Source organism: Acipenser ruthenus, unplaced genomic scaffold (genome assembly GCF_902713425.1).
Source record: "Acipenser ruthenus unplaced genomic scaffold, fAciRut3.2 maternal haplotype, whole genome shotgun sequence".
Classification (NCBI taxonomy): Eukaryota; Metazoa; Chordata; class Actinopteri; order Acipenseriformes; family Acipenseridae; genus Acipenser; species Acipenser ruthenus.
The window spans coordinates 1-24856 of record NW_026707526.1 but is presented as its reverse complement, the minus strand read 5'-3'; the positions used below and the strand labels follow the sequence as shown (position 1 = coordinate 24856).

At 47.6% G+C, this 24856-nt stretch overlaps 3 protein-coding genes across 4 annotated transcripts; 1 reads left to right on the top strand and 2 right to left on the bottom strand.

The window, feature by feature from the left end:
* The first annotated feature begins 1263 nt into the window (after positions 1 to 1263).
* LOC117968533 (solute carrier family 25 member 45-like) lies at positions 1264 to 6428 on the top strand. Of its 2 annotated transcripts, XM_059018947.1 has the most exons (7): positions 1264 to 1796; positions 2316 to 2487; positions 3133 to 3176; positions 3513 to 3584; positions 4214 to 4391; positions 5095 to 5367; positions 5842 to 6428. In XM_059018947.1, the coding sequence occupies exons 2-7, from the start codon at positions 2451 to 2453 to the stop codon at positions 6108 to 6110; spliced, it is 873 nt and encodes a 290-aa protein (XP_058874930.1). In that variant the 5' UTR covers positions 1264 to 1796; positions 2316 to 2450; the 3' UTR covers positions 6111 to 6428. The 2 variants fall into 2 exon arrangements, with proteins under 2 accessions (XP_058874930.1, XP_058874933.1); XM_059018950.1 differs by lacking the exon at positions 2316 to 2487.
* A 157-nt stretch (positions 6429 to 6585) lies between these two features.
* Positions 6586 to 17272, bottom strand: LOC131727648 (filaggrin-2-like). The gene is made up of 8 exons (XM_059018945.1): positions 17266 to 17272; positions 13429 to 15191; positions 12320 to 12348; positions 11106 to 11249; positions 10091 to 10157; positions 9127 to 9234; positions 8193 to 8408; positions 6586 to 7644 (listed from the first exon to the last, which is right to left on the bottom strand). Exons 1-8 carry the CDS (start codon positions 17270 to 17272, stop codon positions 6997 to 6999), a joined length of 2982 nt encoding a protein of 993 aa, XP_058874928.1. The 3' UTR covers positions 6586 to 6996.
* A 1084-nt stretch (positions 17273 to 18356) lies between these two features.
* On the bottom strand, positions 18357 to 23285 carry LOC131727649 (sororin-like). Its single transcript, XM_059018946.1, has 7 exons — positions 22916 to 23285; positions 21974 to 22062; positions 21539 to 21598; positions 20990 to 21028; positions 20519 to 20557; positions 19198 to 19761; positions 18357 to 18445 (listed from the first exon to the last, which is right to left on the bottom strand). Exons 1-7 carry the CDS (start codon positions 22980 to 22982, stop codon positions 18365 to 18367), a joined length of 939 nt encoding a protein of 312 aa, XP_058874929.1. The 5' UTR covers positions 22983 to 23285; the 3' UTR covers positions 18357 to 18364.
* Positions 23286 to 24856: the final 1571 nt, after the last annotated feature.

Sequence of the window (24856 nt, the reverse complement as noted above, 5' to 3'; positions counted from 1 at the left end):
CCATTGAATTTACACTGAAGACGCTGAGAAAGACTTCTAGTGGCAACGTTTGCCATTGAATTTACACTGAAGACACTGAGAGAGACTTCTAGTGGAAACGTTTGCCATTGAATTTACACTGAAGACGCTGAGAGAGACTTCTAGTGGAAACGTTTGCCATTGAATTTACACTGAAGGCACTGAGAAAGACTTCTAGTGGAAACGTTTGCCATTGAATTTACACTGAAGGCACTGAGAAAGACTTCTAGTGGAAACGTTTGCCATTGAATTTACACTGAAGACGCTGAGAGAGACTTCTAGTTGAAACGTTTGCCATTGAATTGACACTAAAGACACTGAGAAAGACTTCTAGTGGAAAACTTGTACTGAAGTTTAAGAATTAAATAAAGAATGATATTTAATATGTTTCGTTTTAGTGTAAAAAGGAAATAAATCAAACTATATTCGTTTGTTTGGTTTAGTTTTGTTTTTTAAATAACCGCGCATTTGTTTTAAAAATATAACATTTCCACGTTCTAACTAACGAACGAGTTTAAAATCCTCCAGCAACACGACTCAACGAAACGATTACCTGTTTGATGTTTTATTTGTTTCTGTTATATATAAACAAAACAAAAAAAAAACAGTTTTTTCTCGAACAGGAGAAACTAAAAAAAAACAAAACAAACTCACTGGTGAAAAAAAACCGGAACTGTGGAACTACCCTCAACCCGGAAACAGATTGACGTCACGGACAGGGAGACCCCGCCCACACACCGCGTGTCATAACTAAAAATATGACGCTATGACGTAATTATTATTATTATTATTTATTTCTTAGCAGACGCCCTTATCCAGGGCGACTTACAATTGTTACAATCTATCACATTATTTTTTACATACAATTCCCCATTTATACAGTTGGGTTTTTACTGGAGCAATCTAGGTAAAGTACCTTGCTCAAGGGTACAGCAGCAGTGTCCCCCACCTGGGATTGAACCCACGACCCTCCGGTCAAGAGTCCAGAGCCCTGACCACTACTCCACACTGAGTCCAGAGCCCTGACCACTACTCCACACTGAGTCCAGAGCCCTGACCGCTACTCCACACTGCTGCCCGTATATCAGAATATATAGGCAGAAGATTATTACGCGCTTTAGAAATGTGTACTGTATCACGCGTGCATATAGCTGCAGATATTGCATTGAAGACGTCGATAAAGAAAGCTATTGCATTGCAGACTTAAGTATTTGTAAAGAAATTATTTTTTATTAACCCGTAAAATACTATTTAAAACACGTGCTGCGTGCAGACAGACCGCATTGACCCCTCTGGTGCACGAACTATTGAAAACAGCTGACAAAACAAACACTGGTTTTGAACACGTGGTACATTTATTTATTTATTTATTTATTTATTTATTTTATATTCGTTTCAATTACTTTATATTGGGGGGAAGGCATCCGTCTCATATATGAGGCTGTCGTGCATGAAATGGTAAAAAAAATCTAAAATAAAATAACACTGCGCATTTAAAGTCCAGACCCTGGCGCTAAACATTCGCTGAAGCCTGAATTTCAGCGTGAACCCGAAAGCGGTATTATTTGCGCACACACGCACACACCGCAAATCGGTTTAAAGCGTTAATTTTGAAATTTCACGCCTTCGATTTTAAACGCTACACTCCAGCTGGCCGCTAGGGGTCGTGTGTTGATTAAGAACCCGTGACTTTGACCGAGTTTACGAGGCTCATTCTTCAGCGAAGTACAAAGAGCAGATTGCGTTGCAAGCACCGGCATGGCTCGGTAAACATACAGGTAACCCATCTATCTATCTATCTATCTATCTATCTATCTATCTATCTATCTATCCTGGACAAAAAACTGGAAACACCTGGGCAAATGAGGGACATTGAAAGCATTTGGGGTTTCCATTTTTTTGTCCACTACCTGTGTACAATGCATACTGAAGAAAGTGATACAAAACACACACACACACACACACACACACACACACACACACACACACACTATATAATGAGTATGCATTACTGTGTTTGTATTTTACAGTATTGTGTGCAGTGTAACGCGGCAGGTCGGATCAGTCGATGCTTTTCACGTTGTTTTCGCTGCTGTTTTCATGCAATGCTGTATATCGTTTAATTCAAACTCCTGCCTCGCTGTTGAAATACAGTTTGCGGATCCCTGAACCCTCTCTACCGCTTCCGCTTGCTGCCTTGTGAAAGTTCTCCTCTGTAAATCTGCACGGTCACTTTGCTGTGATCCACCTCTCTCTTATAACTGCATCTCGCATTGTTTTTTTTTTTTGGGGTGCAGCTGTTCAAAGCCTCGTCGCTGCTTTTTAGTTCCGCTTGTTTGTACCCCGACCTCCTTCGTTCGGTTCCGTTCCTAAGAGTCTTTTCCGACCGGCTTGTGCTGCCCTTTCCGAACTCAGCAGGACCCTGAGGCGGGATGTACTTTTCAGAGTTCATCGCGGGATGGATTTCGGGTGAGCTCCAAAACCTAGCTTACCACGATTTATTTTTATAATCTGCTTTACCAGACTGTGCTTTACAATGCTTCCCTATGCTTTACCAGACCTCTCTGTGCTTTACAATGCTTCCCTATGCTTAACCAGACCTCTCTGTGCTTTACAATGCTTCCCTATGCTTTACCAGACCTCTCTGTGCTTTACAATGCTTCCCTGTGCTTTACCAGACCTCTCTGTGCTTTACAATGCTTCCCTATGCTTTACCAGACCTCTCTGTGCTTTACAATGCTTCCCTATGCTTTACCAGACCTCTCTGTGCTTTACAATGCTTCCCTATGCTTTACCAGACCTCTCTGTGCTTTACAATGCTTCCCTATGCTTTACCAGACCTCTCTGTGCTTTACAATGCTTCCCTATGCTTTACCAGACCTCTCTGTGCTTTACAATGCTTGCCTATGCTTTACCAGACCTCTCTGTGCTTTACAATGCTTCCCTATGCTTTACCAGACCTCTCTGTGCTTTACAATGCTTCCCTATGCTTTACCAGACCTCTCTGTGCTTTACAATGCTGTCACTGTGCTGTATCACACAGTGCTGTGTTTTTACTATGGGATGCTTGTATAAGGGTTAGTTTACCCTGGTTTGTGTGTCTCCTCTCCCCAGGTGCTGTGGGGTTGGTGGTCGGACATCCCATGGACACGATCAAGGTAGGGTAGAATACCCACCTGGACTCAATTACAATTACACCCGCAATTACAATGATGTTCAATTACAATTACACCTACAATTACGCTGCAGTACTGTAATTACAATTTCATTGAAAAAGCAACATGAACCGCTCCCCGTGAATGTGTCTCACTCTGCTTATTATAAACAACCGAAGCAATAATCATAATCATAATAATCATAATCATAATCACAGGTACCAATACACACGCTTACTCAAACAATAGCCTGTATCGTACAGCACCCCATGCGATATCCTCTCTCTCTCTCTCTCTCTCCGATACATTAATATTTATTCATATTTTGTTTCGTTCGAGGTTCGACTGCAGACTCAGTTGAAGTACAGAGGGATTATAGACTGCATGATCAAGATCTACAAACATGAGCGAGTATGTATATTATTATTATTATTATTATTATTATTATTACTGCTGCTGCTATTTACCCTTATAAAAGTTTACCACACTACCAGACCTCTCTGTGCTTTACAATGCTTCCCTATGCTTTACCAGACCTCTCTGTGCTTTACAATGCTTCCCTATGCTTTACCAGACCTCTCTGTGCTTTACAATGCTTCCCTATGCTTTACCAGACCTCTCTGTGCTTTACAATGCTTCCCTATGCTTTACCAGACCTCTCTGTGCTTTACAATGCATCCCTATGCTTTACCAGACCTCTCTGTGCTTTACAATGCTTCCCTATGCTTTACCAGACCTCTCTGTGCTTTACAATGCTTCCCTATGCTTTACCAGACCTCTCTGTGCTTTACAATGCTTGCCTATGCTTTACCACACCTCTCTGTGCTTTACAATGCTTCCCTATGCTTTACCACACCTCTCTGTGCTTTACAATGCTTCCCTATGCTTTACCAGACCTCTCTGTGCTTTACAATGCTTCCCTATGCTTTACCACACCTCTCTGTGCTTTACAATGCTTCCCTATGCTTTACCAGACCTCTCTGTGCTTTACAATGCTTCCCTATGCTTTACCAGACCTCTCTGCTTTTTTGTTTTCTCAGATTCCTGGATTTTTCAAAGGAATGAGTTTCCCAGTCCTCAGTGTTGCTGTGGGCAACGCAGTGGTTTTCAGTTCCTACAGCAACGCCCTGGAGTTCATCAGCCAATCACAGCGCAGTGACAGAAGCTCCTCCCCTTCCTCTGTGGAGATATTTGTGGCTGGCTGTTTTTCAGGGGCTGCTCAGGCAAGGACAGAACAGCTTCAAACCATCTGTCATAATAAGAGTTCTGCCATACAATCAGGGGAGCGCAGGGGTCCCCGAGGGTCTCCCCTGGTAAAGGCACGGCCGCGTGGTGTGCAGGGGGGAGTCACACAGTCAGGGGAGCGCAGGGGTCCCCGAGGGTCTCCCCTGGTAAAGGCACGGCCGCGTGGTGCGCAGGGGGGAGTCACACAGTCAGGGGAGCGCAGGGGTCCCCGAGGGTCTCCCCTGGTAAAGGCACGGCCGCGTGGTGTGCAGGGGGGAGTCACATAGTCAGGGGAGCACAGTTTTTTTTTTATGTGCTTTACCAGACCTCTCTGTGCTTTACAATGCTTCCCTATGCTTTACCAGACCTCTCTGTGCTTTACAATGCTTCCCTATGCTTTACCAGACCTCTCTGTGCTTTACAATGCTTCTCTATGCTTTACCAGACCTATCTGTGCTTTACAATGCTTCCCTATGCTTTACCACACCTCTCTGTGCTTTACAATGCTTCCCTATGCTTTACCAGACCTCTCTGTTCTTTACAATGCTTGCCTATGCTTTACCAGACCTCTCTGTGCTTTACAATGCTTCCCTATGCTTTACCAGACCGCTCTGTGCTTTACAATGCTTCCCTATGCTTTACCAGACCTCTCTGTGCTTTACAATGCTTTCTAAGACTGTCTCCCTGGTCCCTCTACTCCAGGTTCTGGTGATGGCGCCGGTGGACTTGGTGAAGGTCCGACTGCAGAACCAGAGCCACCCTCACCAGTCCGTGAGCGGGGGTGGGTCGGGGGGGCCCCAGTACAGGGGCCCGGTTCACTGCGTGGCCTCCATCCTGCGGCAGGAGGGGGTCCCGGGGCTGTACCGGGGTGTGGGGGCCCTGGCCCTGCGAGACATCCCCTGCTACGGACTGTACTTCCTACCCTATGAGCTGCTGTGCCGGACCCTGACTGAGGAGGGACATCAGCCAGGTACTGAGACCGGGACCAAGCTAGCACAGAAGAGCTGCAGAGAGCGTGGGGGGGTTAATGGGGGGGGTTGGGCTTAGTGGGGGGGGTTGGGCTTAGTGGGGGGGGGGTTAGTGGGGGCGGGTTGGGCTTAGTGGGGGGGTTAGTGGGGGGGGGTTGGGCTTTGTGGGGGGGTTAGTGGGGGGGGTTGGGCTTAGTGGGGTGGGGGGGTTGGGTTTAGTGGTTAGTGGGGGGGGTTGAAGTTAGTGGGGTGGTGGGGTTAGTTGGGTTGGGGTTAGTGGGTTGGGGTTGGGTTGAGTTTGGGGGGGGGGGTGTCAGTGTGTGTGTCTCAGCAGACACATAGAAAGCCCTGCAGTCGATTGCTTTGACATTCATACAGTCTCCTGTAGTATTCCTCGACACTGTTGAGTGGCTCTCCTGTAACAGTTGTGGTTGATCTGCTGGCTGAGTCATTAACCGTGTCTGCCCCCCCCCCAGGCACGGCGACGGTCCTGGTGGCAGGGGGCTGTGCGGGCGTGGTCACCTGGAGCTGTGCCACGCCCATGGACGTGGTGAAGGCGCGGCTGCAGATGGAGGGGGTGCGGGGGCAGCGGTACGGGGGCGTGCTGGCCTGCGTGAGGGAGAGCGTGAGGGCGGAGGGGGGCGCCGTGCTGTTCAAGGGGCTCCTGGCGAACAGCGTCCGCGCCTTTCCCGTCAACGCTGTCACCTTCCTGACCTACGAGAGCCTGCTGAGGGGCATGCAGTGACCGCCCCTTTAAGGGATGACGTCGCCACCGTCCGCGCCCCTTTAAGAGATGACATCACAGCCGCCACCCAGTCCTGTCAGAGATGACATCATAGCCATCATTGCTGTAATTAATGAGGCAGAACTGAATCCAACGCTCCTTTTGAAGAGGTGACACCTGCTCCATTTTAGACTGGCTGGTGACGCACGGAGACTGTTTGACAGCCCGGGCACGGAGAGCAGCGCCACGGAAAGCCTTTTACTGCAAACAAAATCATGTTTTTTGCGAATGGTTTTACTAAACTTGGGGATTAAACCAAAAAATGGACACTTAAATGTGTGTTGTGTGTCAGAATAGTTATTTCATTTTCCAGAATTATACACCGATACCCCAAAACACAGACGGGCTACCCCACGCACACACACTGACACGCACGCACGCACACACTGACACAGACAAACGCACACACTGACACAGACAAACGCACACACTGACACACACACACCAGTCGGACCACCCTTAAGGAAGATCATTAGAAACAGAGAGAAAGAGAAATCAATTTAAAGGGAAGGACAGTTAAGTCATAATATTCTTTTTTTTATTTTTTAACACATCCTAGTAAATGAAGGGGGTGTGTGTGTGTATATATATGTATATATAGTTTTTAAGAGAGTATCACATCACTACAGTGTACAGCCATGGCAATGTCTAGAATTTTATGATCGAGACATCATTCTAAAAAGAAAAAAAAACTATATTAGCATAATTTGGATCTCGTGTTTGACGTCGCGCAGTCAGAGAAACTTTAGTTAAACCGGAAAAAAATCCCATTCGTGCCAATCCTTCAGTGAATCCCGACCGGAATGCTGGCCCATCCTGATCCCCATCCCCGTTCCCGGTCCCCTCCTCATCTCCTTGTTCCTCTGGGACCCGCATTCCCCGGCACCCCCCCTCCCCTGCGCCCCCATGCAGCCCCGAGCGCGGTGTGGCGTAGTCGCCCTTCCTCCTCTTCCAGCTCCTCCTCCTTTTCCGAGACCTGGGAATCCGTCCCGTCATCCCAAGACGCCCCGGCCCCTTCCCCTCTCTCCCCTCCCCGCCGCCGCGGACTGCAGTGCTCCAGCTTCCCCAGCAGGGGGGGCTGCAGCTGCCTGATGAAACCGTCTAGCGTCCTCTGCGCCGACTCGCAGGCCCTCTTCCTCGTCGGCGCCCGAATCCGGCTTTTTTTCCAGCCGCGGGGACTCTCCGAGTCGTCAGAGTCCTCGGGGCTCTCCCCTAGCGGCTGGTGCAGGTCTTGCAGCCCTTCCGTGGGCTGGAGGTGGCAGTCTGTGGGCCGGTGAGTTGTGGGGCGGATTTCTTCCAGGCTGGTGGACAGGAGGCGGAGGGGGGAGGAAAGACTGCCGGAACAGCCCCGGTGGGCTTGGGGGTGGGGCTTGTTCCGGTAGCCCTGGTCGCCCGCGGGTGAGTCGCGTGTCAGTTTTCCGTGGCGTGGCGCCGTGGTGTCAAGGCTGGGCACTGGCAGGCTTTGGTGGGGCGTGCAGAATTCGAAATGGGGTACCTGCAGACGAGGGGGGGGGGGGAGTTAGATTTTGTTATTTAAATGTTCCCCAGCTGAATATTTGTACCCCCTTATTTTTTTTATTTTTTGGAGGGGATAAAGTAATCTTTCTTTGCATATAAGTCTACATCCATTCACCTTCAACTAAAACCTTCATTTTAAGACCCCTAACCTTATCCCCAAGCCCAACCCCACCCCTACCCCTAAACCCTAGTCCTGTACCATCCAGTCCCCTCTGACAGGTCCAGTCTCTCCTACAGTGATTATACAGACATACAGAATTGAAACCCTACACTAATTATAGTCTCTCTCTCTCTCTCTCTCTCTCTCTCTCTTTCTCTGTCTCTCTCACTCTCTCTGTATGTCTCTGTCTCTCTCTCTCTCTCTCGCTCTCTCTCTACCTTCAGGGTGTGAGAGAATCTCCTCAGTTCCTCTGTTCCACCCTCGATCTCTCTGGAGGCCTGGGGTGTGGCTTCCTGCTGTAGGTCACTCCAGGGGGAGAAGGCAGTGACTCTGGCCCTCCCTCCCCCTCCTAGCCCAGCCCTCACCAACTCCTCCCCCCCTTTCTCCAACCAATCCGATTCGTCCTCCTCTGGAACCGGCCCCATCCTGCCCTGGGATTGGTTGCTCGGCCCCGCGGGGCGGAGCTCCATCTCCGAGTGGGTGGAGTCCATGAAGGGGGCGGGCGGGAGCAGGGATTGGTCGGCGTGGTCTTCCAATTCCAGGAAGTGTTTTCCTAGAACGTCCTGGAGCAGAGACGGGATCTGTCCGTAAAAAAATACGAATAATAGATGAAGGAATAAATGAGGGAGTTTTAAACCGATTAACGATTCATTGATTAATCACGCCTGTGGGCTCTGATCGAGTAAAAAGAAGTCTCCTGGGTTGTAGATGGTGTACTGGGAGCTGCGCTGTGTACTGGGAGCTGTGTACTGGGAGCTGCGCTGTGTACTGGGAGCTGTGTACTGGGAGCTGTGCTGTGTACTGGGAGCTGTGGGCTGTGAAAGCTCACGTTGATGGTCTCCAGTGTGCAGATGGTGTACTGGGAGCTGTGTACTGGGAGCTGTGTGCTGTGTAAGCTCACGTTGATGGTCTCCAGTGTACATATGGTGTACTGGGAGCTGTGCTATGTACTGGGAGCTGCGCTGTGTACTGGGAGCTGTGTGCTGTGTAAGCTCACGTTGATGGTCTCCAGTGTACATATGGTGTACTGGGAGCTGTGCTATGTACTGGGAGCTGCGCTGTGTACTGGGAGCTGTGCTGTGTACTGGGAGCTGCGCTGTGTACTGGGAGCTGTGTGCTGTGTAAGCTCACGTTGATGGTCTCCAGTGTGCAGATGGTGTACTGGGAGCTGTGCTATGTACTGGGAGCTGTGTACTGGGAGCTGTGTGCTGTGTAAGCTCACGTTGATGGTCTCCAGTGTGCAGATGGTGTGCTGGGAGCTGTGCTGTGTACTGGGAGCTGTGTGCTGTGTAAGCTCACGTTGATGGTCTCCAGTGTGCAAATGGTGTTCTGGGCGCTGCTCAGCTGCTCAGTCAGCTCCGAGATCCTCTGGCTCTGATTCTTCCTCTCCAGCTCCACACTGAGCATCTGCAACCAGAAACACAGTCCTGCAAAACGCTCAAATAAAATGCTCTAATAAAATGCTCTAAAAATGCTCTAATAACATGCTCTAATAAAATGTTCTAAAAATGTTCTAATAAAATGCTCTAATACAATGTTCTAAAAATGCTCTAATAAAATAATCTAATAAAATACTCTAATACAATGTTCTAAAAATGCTCTAATAAAATGCTCTAATAAAATGCTCTAAAAATGCTCTAATGAAATGCTCTAATAAAATGTTCTAAAAATGCTCTAATAAAATGCTCTAAAAATGCTCTAATAAAATAATCTAATAAAATACTCTAATACAATGTTCTAAAAATGCTCTAATGAAATGCTCTAATAAAATACTCTAATACAATGTTCTAAAAATGCTCTAATAAAATGTTCTAAAAGAGCTCTAATAAAATGCTCTAATGAAATGCTCTAATAAAATGCTCTAATGAAATGCTCTAATAAAATACTCTAATACAATGTTCTAAAAATGCTCTAATAAAATGTTCTAAAATAGCTCTAATAAAATGCTCTAATGAAATGCTCTAATAAAATGCTTTAATGAAATGCTCTAATAAAATACTCTAATACAATGTTCTAAAAATGCTCTAATAAAATGTTCTAAAAGTGCTCTAATAAAATGTTTTAAAAATGCTCTAATAAAACACTAATAAAATGTTCTAAAAATGCTCTATTAAATGCTCTATTAAATGCTCTAATAAAACGCTCTAATAAATGTTCTAAAAATGCTCGAATAAAATGCTCTAATAGAAATCCAGCTGTGGCTTATCTAGCTGTCCCCTCAGTGAATGCGTGGAGAAGACCAGCAGGAGGCGCTGTGACTCACAGCAGAGCGCAGCCTCTCTTCCAGAGCCTGGTTGGTTTGCTGAGAGCTCGTGTAATCCTCCCGGAGCCTGTTTGAGGGGACGATGCACAAGATACACAACGCAAAGAAATCAGTGAGCAGCTGCAGCAGCTTAAAGGAGAAAAGAACATACAGAGGAGGCAGTGAAGGGCTACCGATCTGAAGAGCGCTCCAACGCTGTGCTAATCTGGCATGCATCTACATAAGAACATAAGAACATAAGAACGTTTACAAACGAGAGGAGGCCATTCAGCCCATCCTGCTCGTTTGGTTGTTAGTAGCTTATTGATCCCAGAATCTCATCAAGCAGCTTCTGGAAGGATCCCAGGGTGTCAGCTTCAAACAACATTACTGGGGAGTTGGTTCCAGACCCTCACAATTCTCTGTGTAAAAAAGCGCCTCCTATTTTCTGTTCTGAATGCCCCTTTATCTAATCTCCATTTGTGACCCCTGGTCCTTGAATCTTTTTTCAGGTCAAAAAAGTTCCCCTATATACTACATAGATATATATACACACACACACACACTGCTGTGCAAAAGTCTCAGACATGTTACATTGTTCTACTCTGATGCATTCTGAGCATCAACAATTTCCTCAAAGCCTCCGCTCGTGTTTTCTGCTATTATAACAGCCTTGACTCGCATACAGAAGGAATCTCATTGAGTGAAATCGCTCGCGTCGCTCGATTTTCAAGCTGTGGTATCCGAAGCACAATCAACAATCACAGAGAAACATCATCTGTCATTGACAAACCCAGGACTGGAATAACCAACAAGCTGTCTAACAAGGACGAGCGACACTTGAAGATAACACACACGCACACAGGGAGTCAGTGGTTGAGCCGAGATTTGAACCTCCTGGTATCGAGCCCCCCTTTTTCTCTAACCCCTGGACCATGCATATAGTTATTTAGAATACCATTCATGCATGCTCACGTGCTTACTTAAAAAAATTAAAAACCTCCTCCACTAAAGAGAAATAAAACTGCGACCTCACCTCCTGTACCTGTCACTCAGGCTCTGAAGCTCCTCCCTCGTCCTCTGGAGCTCCGCCTCCAGGTGATGCGGACTGCTCTTGAACTCTGACCCCACCTGGTCCCTCTCGTGTCCGGTCTTGCGCGGATTCTGGTCCTCCAGGTAACTGAAACTCACGACATCGTGATTCAAGCTGCAGCTGTCTGGTTTGTTTCAGGCAGCCCCCTTTAACCTAGCATGAAAACTCTACAATCATTCAGAATGTGTTTAATTACTGAGATCATTCAGGTCAGAGCTGGAGGTGAATCACAATGTAACTGTGCAGTTCAGATTCAATGCAATGGAGCTGAGTGAGTTCATTCTATATAGAGGGTGGAATTCAATATGTTAACAAGGGAACATTATTCAGCAGCTTTCATTGGACTCTATGAAGCTGAGGGAGTTCATTCTATATAGAGGGGGTGGAATTCAATATGTTAACAAGGGAACATTATTCAGCAGCTTTCATTGGACTCTATTAAGCTGAGGGAGTTCATTCTATATAGAGGGGGTGGAATTCAATATGTTAACAAGGGAACATTATTCAGTAGCTTTCATTGGACTCTATGAAGCTGAGGGAGTTCATTCTATTAGAGGGGGTGGAATTCAATATGTTAACAAGGGAACATTATTCAGCAGCTTTCACTGGACTCTATGAAGCTGAGGGAGTTCATTCTATATAGAGGGGGTGGAATTCAATATGTTAACAAGGGAACATTATTCAGCAGCTTTCATTGGACTCTATGAAGCTGAGGGAGTTCATTCTATATAGAGGGGGTGGAATTCAATATGTTAACAAGGGAACATTATTCAGCAGCTTTCATTGGACTCTATGAAGCTGAGGGAGTTCATTCTATATAGAGGGGGTGGAATTCAATATGTTAACAAGGGAACATTATTCAGCAGCTTTCATTGGACTCTATGAAGCTGAGGGAGTTCATTCTATATAGAGGGTGTGGAATTCAATATGTTAACAAGGGAACATTATTCAGCAGCTTTCACTGGACTCTATGAAGCAAATGCATGAGATCCTCATATGAAACATAAGGATGCCATTTTTGCCCCCCTCATATATAAAGCAATGGAAAAATATATATTTATTATGTGTCTAAAACTTTCCAGCTGTTTTCAATATGTCATGCAAGAGCGAACGATTCAATAAATACAAACAAACAGATCATACAAAACGTGACTCACGGCGCTCGGCTCGCCTGGACTCCCGGCTCCTGCAACGAGAACGCGGGTCGCAGATCAATATTCACTGCATGAGATTTATCAACAGGCACCGCTCGGGGCTGCACGGATCAATGCGAAGCCGTTGGGGGGTTTCGCGTGCAGAGCGGGTCGCGGATCAATACCGCGTGATCGGCTCCTGCAGTTTGAATAATGATATCGATAACAGACGGTGCTCCGGGACTTTACGCAAATATACAAGAGGACATCTTTACAGGACATCAACTTAATGAAATAACTCACCTTATAAAAGCTCACCACCGTATTTCTGCACAGCAATTTTGCAGCCCCCCCCCCATGCTTTTCCCCAGTTACACTTCTGTATCCTTTACAATGCTTCCCTGTGCTTTACCAGACCTCTCTGTGCTTTACAATGCTTCCCTATGCTTTACCAGACCTCTCTGTGCTTTACAATGCTTCCCTGTGCTTTACCAGACCTCTCTGTGCTTTACAATGCTTCCCTATGCTTTACCAGACCTCTCTGTGCTTTACAATGCTTCCCTGTGCTTTACCAGACCTCTCTGTGCTTTACAATGCTCCCCTATGCTTTACCAGACCTCTCTGTGCTTTACAATGCTTCCCTATGCTTTACCAGACCTCTCTGTGCTTTACAATGCTTCCCTATGCTTTACCAGACCTCTCTGTGCTTTACAATGCTTCCCTGTGCTTTACCAGACCTCTCTGTGCTTCACAATGCTTCCCTATGCTTTACCAGACCTCTCTGTGTTTTACAATGCTTCCCTATGCTTTACCAGACCTCTCTGTGCTTTACAATGCTTCCCTATGCTTTACCAGACCTCTCTGTGCTTTACAATGCTTCCCTATGCTTTACCACACCTCTCTGTGCTTTACAATGCTTCCCTATGCTTTACCACACCTCTCTGTGCTTTACAATGCTTCCCTATGCTTTACCACACCTCTCTGTGCTTTACAATGCTTCCCTGTGCTTTACCAGACCTCTCTGTGCTTCACAATGCTTCCCTATGCTTTACCAGACCTCTCTGTGTTTTACAATGCTTCCCTATGCTTTACCAGACCTCTCTGTGCTTTACAATCCTCACTCTGTACTTTACCTTGTATGTCGGTGCGCTGGTCCTCACCCCCGCCTCCTCCTCCTCCCTCTCCCTCCTCCCGCAGCGCTCCGCGCTGGTTCCGGAACGGGAACCTTGGGCAGTCGGGACGCTGTGCTGCGGGTGACTCTGGGATTGGGAGCGGTGGGAATCCTCTCCCTCGTCGCGCACCCGCTGATCTCTGGGATGCAGGGAATGCTGTTGGGAACGCTGCTGAAGCCTCAGAGACGGAGAAGCCGGCACCGCGCTGCCAGAGTCCCCGCGCCCGGGCAGGAGGGGGCCGAGTTCGGGGCTGGTGCTTGCGTCGGTTAACCTGGACGCGCCTGTGGGCCCGCGGCGGCCGTGACTAGCCGGACCCGGGCTGGTCTCCGGGCTGCTGCTGGCGTCGGTGTGCCGGGACGGCCCGGGCTGGTTCTGCCGGACCGCTCCGGGACCCTGCGGGCTGGCGCTGCTGCCTTGACCCTGTCTGGCAGACCGGCGGCTGGAGCAGCGGTCTGGACTGAGCGAGCCGCTGCTTCTCTTCTTCTTCTTCCTCCTTCTTGGGGCTCCCTGGGACTCCCCCTCGACCCCTCCCTCCTCCTCCACCTCCTCCTGCTCTGGCCCCCCTCCCAGGAGCTCACCCCCCTCCTCCTCCTCGTCCTCCTCCTCCTCCTCCTCCTCCTCCCTCCTCTTCTCTCTGGATCGGCTGTGCTGGTTCCTGGAAGGCGTCTCCGGTTTCAACCCCAGAGAGCTGAGCCTGGAGGGACTCAGAACCTGCCTGGTGATCTCGTTCAGGAAGGCGGAAAACTTGAGCTTTTCCTGCACGAAAACCGGAACGGTCCCCCTTTCCTCCTCCTGCTCCTCCTGCTCCCCGCCCCTAGTTTTCCCCGCACTCCTAACCCCCTGTGCTCGACTCCCCTCTCTGTCCCAGATCACCTCCATGGACTTAGCCTTCCTGAAGACGCCCTCGGTCCCGGGTTTGTGCCCGCCGTTCTTCAGGATGCCCTTGCTGGGGAGCTGTGCAGACGATCCGGGCTTCTTGGGGGTCCAGGGGGCGGGCAGGACCTGGTCGTTGAAAGCCAGGCTGCGCTCCAGGCTGACCGTCTTGATCAAACTCCGGCCGGGCTCCGAGTCCGACCCCAGCAGCCTCTCCTCGCTCTTACTCTGCCCTCTCCGGATTCGGGGGAACCCCTCGCGCTCCCCGCTCCGCCCGCGACTCTGCCGGCCTGAGCCTGCATCCCCTCCCTCCCCCTCCTCCTCCTCCTCCTCCTCTCCTCCTCTCCCGAATCCCGCTCTAATCTCTCCGGGAATGTCGACGCAGGATCTGGACTGCCTTGCAGGATGGTACAGTCCGGGGGCGCCGATCACATTGCGGTTTTTGTTACTGGGAGGCAACTGGAGGCTCTGGGTGCTTTCTTCGGAAGACCATGAAGCAGAGGAGGAGGATGAGGATGATGAAGAAGTAGATGAGGAAGTTTGGGCGTCGCCTCGCCGCGGGTAACAAGGTCCCCCCTTCTCTCCCTCTCCAATCCAGCCGCGGCGCTGGGGATCCCCTCTCAAATCCAGCTCGCTGTGGACCCGGTCCGATCTGTAAGTCCGCTGATTGTTCCGCCGGTTCTGATTCTGGTTCTCGACCGGAGCGAAGAACTTCTCCAGCAGGTCGAGTTTGTCGGCCGGCAGCTGGGCGCAGTCCGGGCTCTCCCAGGCGCCGCGGCGCGGCCGGGGGGGGCGGGCGAGGGCTCCCGCTGTCCTCTCTCCCCGGCGCGGCGGGCGGCCGGTTCTGTCTCCTGTCGTTTAACTTCTGTTTGTTGCTGGCGGACGAACTCATGCTTTTGAAAATGCGTTGAAAAGTAAATAATAATAATAATAATAATAATAATAATAATAATAATAATAATAATAATAATAATAATTATAACTTAGTTAAAAGAAAACTCTCAAAGTGCGTCTTTTTTATTAAATATATATATATATATATTTTTAATTAAAATTAAAAGACAGCAAATAAAATGTAATTTACTATAGATAGTATTTTTTTTGCAATATTATTATTTATTTATTAGTATGGTTCATGAAATTATATTAAAATTATTATTCATTTTCCATGAAATTAAAAGTCCAGTCTCTTGCTCTCCACACTCCTGCTATTTTTTCTCCTCCAAAAATAATTCTCTTCGGTCAGTAAACTTTCTCGCTCGCAAGCTGCTAAACCAAAAAAAAAAAAAAAAAAAAAAGACAAACTGAAATTACAGCCTCATAAAACTCTCAGTCTGTGTGACAAATCCTTCTATCCCGTTTCCCAAATAGAGAGAGAGAGAGTTTAGAGAAATGCTGCCGCTCCCTTTCCTCTCTGACACTGAAGCGATTAAAATCACCGGACAAATGGTCAGGTTTTATTTTTGAACTCTCTCTCTATCTCTCTCTCCCCCTCCCCCTCTCTCTCTCCCTCTCCCCTCTCTCTCCTTCCCTCCCTCTCCCCACTCTCTCTCTCCTTCCCTCCCTCTCCCTCCTCTCTCCTTCCCTCCCTCTCCCCTCTCTCTCCATCCCTCCCTCTCCCCACTCTCTCTCTCCTTCCCTCCCTCTCCCCACTCTCTCTCTCCTTCCCTCCCTCTCCCCCCTCTCTCCTTCCCTCCCTCTCCCCATCCCTCCCTCTCCCCACTCTCTCTCTCCTTCCCTCCCTCTCCCCACTCTCTCTCTCCTTCCCTCCCTCTCCCCACTCTCTCTCTCTCCTTCCCTCCCTCTCCCCACTCTCTCTCTCCTTCCCTCCCTCTCCCCCCTCTCTCCTTCCCTCCCTCTCCCCTCTCTCTCCATCCCTCCCTCTCCCCACTCTCTCTCTCCTTCCCTCCCTCTCCCCTCTCTCTCCATCCCTCCCTCTCCCCTCTCTCTCTCCATCCCTCCCTCTCCCCACTCTCTCTCTCCATCCCTCCCTCTCCCCCCTCTCTCCTTCCCTCCCTCTCCCCTCTCTCTCCATCCCTCCCTCTCCCCACTCTCTCTCTCCTTCCCTCCCTCTCCCCTCTCTCTCTCCATCCCTCCCTCTCCCCCCTCCCTCTCTGAAATCGTATCCTCTCGGTTAATTATTTAATTTGACGAAGCCGGTCGCTGGAGCGTGAAGGGAAACAGCCGATATTCATCCCGTCTCAAAGACCGGCCAGCCGTGCGCTTGACCTCCGATTCACGGACATTCAAGGAATGACCGGATGACCGGCCAGATCCGACCCGACAGTGCATTTCAAAACTATTATTATTATTATTATTATTATTATTATTTAGCCGACGCTTTTATCCAAAACTCAGGATGTTTAAAACATGTTAATATTGATATACGGACCAGGGATGGGAATCAGACTCCTATCGCACAGCAGTGTGATCCAGTCCAGGATTTACTGCTACCAGCTTGATCAGCCCCCAGTGTGTCTAGCTAACAAGCTCAGGTGTGTCTGATTATTAAACTCCCAGTGATACCAGGACTGGGAATCAGACTCCTATCACACAGCAGTGTGATCCAGTCCAGGTTTTACTGCTACCAGCTTGATCAGCCCCCCAGTGTGTCTAGCTAACAAGCTCAGGTGTGTCTGATTATTAAACTCCCAGTGAAACCAGGACTGGATCACACTGCTCTCCTCTCCCGTTTAAAAAGGGGCTTGCAAAATGAATATTCTAGCGAAACACAACATGTGATGGATTTATGGGGTGAGTTTTTTAAGGGGGGGTTAGAGGGGCTTTATCGATTCATCTGTTCCCATTCCGTCAACCGAAACCAACTGCTCCTGAGCCCGGACTGAGTCAGTGAACATTGCATTGATTGACAATGGCTGGCACGTTGTCGGAACGCTGGTGTGCTGCAAGCGTTCTAGAACTCACGCGTCATCCTGTTCCGGGATTCTAAATCTAAACCTAATGCTGCAGGCAAGTGCCTTCATCAGTGTGATTATTGAAACTAGAAGAGACCGAGTCAAGCAGACCAGCGTTTGGGCTCCAGTGCCTTCATCAGTGTGATTATTGAAACTAGAAGAGACCGAGTCAAGCAGAGCAGCGTTTGGGCTCCAGTGCCTTCATCAGTGTTATTATTGAAACTAGAAGAGACCGAGTCAAGCAGACCAGCGTTTGGGCTCCAGTGCCTTCATCAGTGTGATTATTGAAACTAGAAGAGACCGAGTCAAGCAGACCAGCGTTTGGGCTCCAGTGCCTTCATCAGTGTGATTATTGAAACTAGAAGAGACCGAGTCAAGCAGACCAGCGTTTGGGCTCCAGTGCCTTCATCAGTGTGATTATTGAAACTAGAAGAGACCGAGTCAAGCAGACCAGCGTTTGGGCTCCAGCGCCTTCATCAGTGTTATTATTGAAACTAGAAGAGACCGAGTCAAGCAGACCAGCGTTTGGGCTCCAGTGCCTTCATCAGTGTGATTATTGAAACTAGAAGAGACCGAGTCAAGCAGACTGGTTCTGAGATCAATCAGAAACGGACAGGCTCTTTGAATAAAGAAATCCGTACAAATTAAAAAAAAAAAAACAGGGAACGTTTTTAAAAGATTTATTTAAAAAAAAAAAAAAAAAAACAAAAAAAAAAAACACAGAAATAACTTTATACATACGAAATCAAATCTCTATACACACAAACGCAGGGACCGGACGAAACACTAAAGGGTTAACCAGCCGTGGGCTCGGAACTCAGAACAGAGGTGAACAAATATATATTTAGAAAAAAAAATAAAACAAAAAGACAAAAACTACAACATCCAAACTGGGGCTCCTTTAACAAGCATTTCTCAGCTCTGAACCCCAGGACTGGGTGCAACAGCAGCAGCAGCAGGGCTAGTGCGAGAGTTTTGAACCCTGACTCGTGTGTCCAGTCCTTTTCAGCCGGATCTCGGGGTTTAGACTGAAGGCAGTCCCCTCTTCCTCCTCCTCCTCTCTTCACAGACACTCTCGTCGGTTCTCAGCGTGGTTATGCGTTTCTCTCTCACTCCACACACAGGTCAAACTCCTCTGCAGCATCGAACTCCGCGTTCATCAGAGCAGCCAGACAGTCCAGCTCCGACATCTGAGAGGAGAAACAAACGCTAAATATGCTTTACAATGCTTCCCAATGCTTTACCAGACCTCTCTGTGCTTTACAATGCTTCCCTATGCTTTACCACACCTCTCTGTGCTTTACAATGCTTCCCTATGCTTTACCAGACCTCTCTGTGCTTTACAATGCTTCTCTATGTTTTAACAGACCTCTCTGTGCTTTACAATGCTTCCCTATGCTTTACCAGACCTCTCTGTGCTTTACAATGCTTCCCTATGCTTTACCACACCTCTCTGTGCTTTACAATGCTTCCCTATGCTTTACCAGACCTCTCTGTGCTTTACAATGCTTCCCTATGCTTTACCAGACCTCTCTGTGCTTTACAATGCTTCCACTGTGCTTTATTACACTTTGCTATGCAGTTCAGTATCCAATAATAATATTTTAAAGTTTCAATATCCAGTTTTAGGTCCACCTGTAGCTGGATGCAGGGCAGGGATTGGGAACAAGACTCCTGTTGCACAGCAGTGTGATCCAGTCCTGGTTTCACTGGGAGTTTAATAATCAGACACACCTGAGCTTGTTGGCTAGACACACTGGGGGCTGATCAAGCTGGTGGCAAAACCTTCACAGTGTGTATCATCCCTCCCTCACCTCTCTCTCTCTCTCTCTCTCTCCCTCCCTCACCTCTCTCTCTCTCCCTCCGTCCCTCTTCCTCACCTCTCTCTCTCCCTCCCTCTTCCTCACCTCTCTCTCTCCCTCCCTCCCTCCCTCTTCCTCACCTGTATCTGCTGCACTTTCTTCTTCCTCCTCCTCTTCTCCTTCACAAGCGCCACTCCTGGGATGTCGAAGTCTTGCTCCACGGCTGGGGGGCTCGTCTCAGCGACTCCCGCGCCGGCCCCCTCAAGCAGACTGCGGCCCCCGCCACCCCTCACAGGAGAGACCCCACACAGCCCCTCGAAACCAAACAGGGAGAGCCTGTCGGGCCGGGGAGGCAGGGGGGACCCCGAGGGCGTCCCGTCGAAGGATCCAGCGCTCAGGCGGCTGTAGGACCTCCGCACTTTCTTGGACCAGATCAGGTTCGGCTGGTCTCGGGGCTCCTCGTTTGGGGGTGCCCCGGCTCTGCCTGCGGAGGGGGCGACGGGGGACAGGGTGTTTTTGGAGCGGGGGTCGTTCCGGGATGATTTTCGGTTGCTGGCGTTCAAGGCGTCTCTGCCGTTCCTGATCGGAGAGTTATTCTCTGAATTCTTTGCGTTTTTGGATGGAGACGAGGAGGAGGAAGAGGAGGAGGAAGGGCGTCGGACAGCGTTTTCTTTGTCTGCTTCTCCAGACGACAGCAAAGAGCCCTGAGAGAGAGAGAGAATGAGAGAGAGAGAGAATGAGAGAGAGAGAGAAAGAGAATGAGAGAGAGAGAGAATGAGAGAGAGAGAATGAGAGAGAGAGAATGAGAGAGAATGAGAGAGAGAATGAGAGAGAGAGAGAATGAGAGAGAGAGAGAATGAGAGAGAGAGAGAAAGAGAGAGAATGAGAGAGAGAGAGAAAGAATGAGAGAGAGAGAGAAAGAATGAGAGAGAGAGAGAGAGAGAATGAGAGAGAGAGAGAGAGAGAATGAGAGAGAGAGAATGAGAGAGAGAGAGAGAGAGAATGAGAGAGAGAGAATGAGAGAGAGAGAGAGAGAGAGAGAGAGAGAGAGAGAGAGAAATAAATACCAAGGCATGAAAAGGACAGCCTGCAGAAAAACGATTGCCCGGACGGAGCTCTCTACAGTCAGGCGAGGGGTCGCTGGTGTGGATCAGGGGGCTGATTCCCCGTTCAGAGTGAATTCAGAAACAGCTGCTCGGGTTTGTGTGGGTCTCTGTTCTCCGCAGAGTCTTTAAGAAAAGCAGCGATCGTCACAAACCCAAGCAGCTGTTTCTGAATTCACTCTGAACGGGGAATCAGCCCCCCGATCCACACCAGCGACCCCTCGTCTGTGGAGAGCTCCGTCCGGATAATCAATTTCTACAGCAAATCAGAGGAAAGAAGCGATACCATTACAAAACTAACAACGAAGGGGGAAAAAAAGGGTGTTTAAGATTGTATTTGAGATGGCGTCTGTCTTACCCTGGGGCTGCGATGAATCTGAGGAGCAGCGTCACTCACCTGAGCAAAAACAAAACAAGAAGGAAGAAAGAAAGCAAACGAGACGAAAAGATGAAAAATAAACACAGGAATTAAAAAAAACGATAAAATACTAAAAAACTAGAATTAAAAAAAATTAAATACATAAAAAAAACACACGTGATAAAAAATTATAAAATACTAAGGGGGGGGAAATACCCTCTCACCCCCCCCCCCCAGAACAAACAAAAAAACAAAATCTCAGTGACATTTGAAGCTTAGAAAGAAAAATAAAATCATTTTATCATTAAATTCATGATAAAAATGATAAAATGCTAGGGGGGGGGGGGGGGGAAATACTACCCCCCCCCCTTCAAAAAAAACAAAATCTGACATATAAATCTATGTATTTGTTATTTTTTAATGAAGTAATTGAGAGTGATAGGGAACAGCAACCCCTCCTCCTTCACTTACACGAGGACTGCGACGCGACGCAGAGAACACACCCACCGCCTAGACAGAGAGAGACAAAGAAAGAAAACACACGACATGAAACAAACGACCTTCCACTGCTGGATAAAACAGAAGAGAAACCTCTCTCTCGCTCGCCATGCTCCTTCGAGCCTGATCTCTGTCATTAGCTGCTATTTCAGGGTTTTCACTCTTATTCGTGTGATTCTGTGAGGCCACAGTGTGTAGAATTCACATCCTAGCCTGTATTTAATGTAATATCCCTGTAGTTAATGTATCTGCATTAAATACAGTGAAATCTCAGCAATGTTTAAGAGCTGAAAACATATTAAAAAAAGGGTCTAATTTAAGCTTAATGATCAGTTCAGTGAAGGGTCTGGTTCAGTGATTGAGAGCTCAGCTGGAATGGAAACCAGCAGACGCAGCAGAGGGGGCACGGGACCGGGGGGTGGGGACGGCGCTGCTGTGAAGGATCCTGGTTCATCGACACACAGTGAAGCACAGCACCCCCAGCCCAAAGCACAGCTGTCTGTCTGTCTGTCTGTCAGTCACCTGGGTTTTCCTGGGAACGATCTTCCTGGCTGTGATGGATTTCTTAGGAGGAGCGGGAGCCTTGAGGAAGGAAAAGGAGTTACAATCCATCAGCGACACGGGCAAACAAAACAGGGCTGGGAGGGAGACTCCCGCTGCACAGCAGTGTGATCCAGTCCTGCTTTCACTGGGAGTTTAATAATCAGACACAACCTGAGCTTGTTAGCTAGACACACTGGGGGCTGATCAAGCTGGTAGCAGTGAAACCTGGACTGGATCACACTGCTGTGCGATAGGAGTCTGATTCCCATCCCTGTTATTACAAACTATAAACAAATATTATACTCTTAAAATTAGCCAAACCGGTAAGTCTCCAAAGAGACGGCATTTTTTAGATTTAATAAAAGGATTAAGTTTTTTAAAAAAAAATCTAAAATAATAAAAAAAAAATCCGACCTTTCCTATTTCACTCGGCAGCGGGTCCGAGGGTTTGTTGTCCGTCACGGATGTCCGCTCGGACTTTCGTCTCACCGGAAGACTGGAATCTGCAAAACAATGACAGACAGACAGACACACACACTGCATAGTTACAGTCCTGGTTTCACTGGGAGTTTAATAATCAGACACACCTGAGCTTGTTAGCTAGACACACTGGGGGCTGATCAAGCTGGTAGCAGTGAAACCTGGACTGGATCACACTGCTGTGCAATAGGAGTCTTGCAGGGCTGGGAATCAGACTCCCGCTGCACAGCAGTGTGATCCAGTCCTGGTTTCACTGGGAGTTTAATAATCAGACACACCTGAGCTTGTTAGCTAGACACACTGGGGACTGATCAAGCTGGAAGCAGTAAAACCTGGACTGGATCACACTGCTGTGCAATAGGAATTAACGACATGTTAAAAATATATATATATAATTATTGCATTGGGATGTGACGTGCGATTCCATTTCACATTTAAGTTCTGATCCGTTTGCACCACGTTATCAATAATAATACAAATAATATATTTATTTTCATGTCAGTTTCAAACCAACGTCACTTCTAAAGCGTTTATAAAAACCGAGGCATGAAGACTTGAAGGGACAGACTGACTATTGACAATTTTAACTCCGATAATAAAACACACACCGAAGATACGCTACTGTGCTCGAACGTTAATTGCAGTTAACAATTAAAACAGATTTTTTATATCATAATTATTATCAAAGTTTAATTAGCATAGGAATGCCCTCGCAGTTACTTTAATTGAATAACAAAAACCAAAGACAGCATTAGAAGATAGTGACGTAGTTACTAGAAATACCGTCGATTCTTAACTAAAATAATAATAATAATAATAATAATAATAATAATAATAATAATAATAATAATAAAGTTAATTTTATGAATAACTCACCGTGGTCTTCGTTGTTTTTTTTCATTTCGACGCCAGCCGACGCCGCTCGTTTTTTTCGAGTGGACATTTTTTGTAAAAAAAAAAAAACTCACAAAAGCGCCGAGCAAAGTTTCGTTTTTATTTACTTTTAACGTATTCCCAAATACACAAGCGCGGCCGGTTTCGGCGTCTGAAGCACTCCATATGCTCGACGCTCAGGTTTACACGCAGGATGGATTTCTGTCCTTTTGACTTTTTCGTGTTTTTTTGGCAGTTTTTATTTTTCTCTCAAAAGGGAAAAACCAACGCAGGCGCGGCGACCGGAAACACCGACTGAGTTTCAAATCACCCGCCACGCCAGACCGGATCTCAAGAAAACGGAAGAGGCGGGCTCGGACTCGCCGCCATGTTTGTGAGGGCAAAACCATTTTCACAGAACGAAATATACACAAATAAATCTTAAACCGCGTTTTATTCATTCATTCATTCATTCATTCATTCATTCATTCATTCATTCATTCATTTATAATGCTGCCCTATTTGTTTTATGTATCTGTATTTTATGTATTTATTTGACAGGGATAACGTACTGTTTTAACATTTCTGACACGTCATAAGATGCATTTCACGCAGATTTATTGAGATATTTTTTTTTTATTGGCAGTCCCTGGACAGATGTCGAGAAATAAATAAACAAACCAACAGATAAATGCAAATAAAGTAGAATTTACAGAAGGGAGAAATATGCATTTGTCGGTTTAAATAACTCACTCGAGTTAATTACAAACCATACGCCACAATAGTCTGTTTTGATAATCAATTTACTTAAAATGTTTCATGAAATAAAAATACATGATCCGCCATTTTGGTGAGGGGCGTGCGAGGCTTGTTCCGCCATTTTGGTGAGGGGCATACGAGGCTTGTTCCGCCATTTTGGTGAGGGGCATACGAGGCTTGTTCCACCATTTTGGTGAGGGGCGTGCGAGGCTTGTTCCGCCATTTTGGTGAGGGGCATACGAGGCTTGTTCCGCCATTTTGGTGAGGGGCATACGAGGCTTGTTCCGCCATTTTGGTGAGGGGCATATGAGGCTTGTTCCGCCATTTTGGTGAGGGGCATACGAGGCTTGTTCCACCATTTTGGTGAGGGGCATACGAGGCTTGTTCCGCCATTTTGGTGAGGGGCATATGAGGCTTGTTCCGCCATTTTGGTGAGGGGCATATGAGGCTTGTTCCACCATTTTGGTGAGGGGCATACGAGGCTTGTTCCGCCATTTTGGTGAGGGGCATATGAGGCTTGTTCCGCCATTTTGGTGAGGGGCATACGAGGCTTGTTCCGCCATTTTGGTGAGGGGCGTGCGAGGCTTGTCCGCCATTTTGGTGAGGGGCGTGCGAGGCTTGTTCCGCCATTTTGGTGAGGGGCATATGAGGCTTGTTCCGCCATTTTGGTGAGGGGCATACGAGGCTTGTTCCGCCATTTTGGTGAGGGGCGTGCGAGGCTTGTTCCGCCATTTTGGTGAGGGGCGTGCGAGGCTTGTTCCGCCATTTTGGTGAGGGGCATATGAGGCTTGTTCCGCCATTTTGGTGAGGGGCATACGAGGCTTGTTCCGCCATTTTGGTGAGGGGCATACGAGGCTTGTTCCGCCATTTTGGTGAGGGGCAAAAAAGACCCTCCTCCCTCTTTGATGACGTTGCCATTGTCCACACCTGTGACGTAATCGACGGGCGACCTTCCCGGAAGAGACGTGGCAGAAGGGACAGCGATGAGAGAGAGAGAGTGGAAGAGATAAATAAAGGATATCTTATTGATATTATTATAAATTATTAAATACCTCGCTGAGACAGACCTACAGGTACGGGTTAGAGTCTGATTACATTTCACAAGCTGTTCGCTTTTTTTTTTTTCATTGTCATTTTGTGAAAATATATGATTGACGTATTGTTTTTTTTTTTATTAAAAGTTGC

Excerpts from the sequence above, each read along its gene's own strand:
- LOC131727648 (XM_059018945.1), bottom strand. Across the intron at positions 12,349-13,428 it reads CCAGCGCACCGACATACAAG|GAGCCGGGAGTCCAGGCGAG; the intron begins GTAAAGTACAGA and ends TTCTCGTTGCAG. Across the intron at positions 10,158-11,105 it reads CTGAGTGACAGGTACAGGAG|GCTCCGGGAGGATTACACGA; the intron begins GTGAGGTCGCAG and ends CCCCTCAAACAG.
- LOC117968533 (XM_059018947.1), top strand. The coding sequence starts at position 2,451 with ATGTACTTTTCAGAGTTCATCGCGGGATGGATTTCGG. Across the intron at positions 2,488-3,132 it reads CATCGCGGGATGGATTTCGG|GTGCTGTGGGGTTGGTGGTC; the intron begins GTGAGCTCCAAA and ends TCCTCTCCCCAG. Across the intron at positions 3,585-4,213 it reads AGATCTACAAACATGAGCGA|ATTCCTGGATTTTTCAAAGG; the intron begins GTATGTATATTA and ends TTGTTTTCTCAG.
- LOC131727649 (XM_059018946.1), bottom strand. The coding sequence starts at position 22,982 with ATGTCCACTCGAAAAAAACGAGCGGCGTCGGCTGGCGTCGAAATGAAA. Across the intron at positions 22,063-22,915 it reads AAAAAACAACGAAGACCACG|ATTCCAGTCTTCCGGTGAGA; the intron begins GTGAGTTATTCA and ends ATTGTTTTGCAG. Across the intron at positions 21,029-21,538 it reads TCGTTCCCAGGAAAACCCAG|GCGGTGGGTGTGTTCTCTGC; the intron begins GTGACTGACAGA and ends CTCTCTGTCTAG.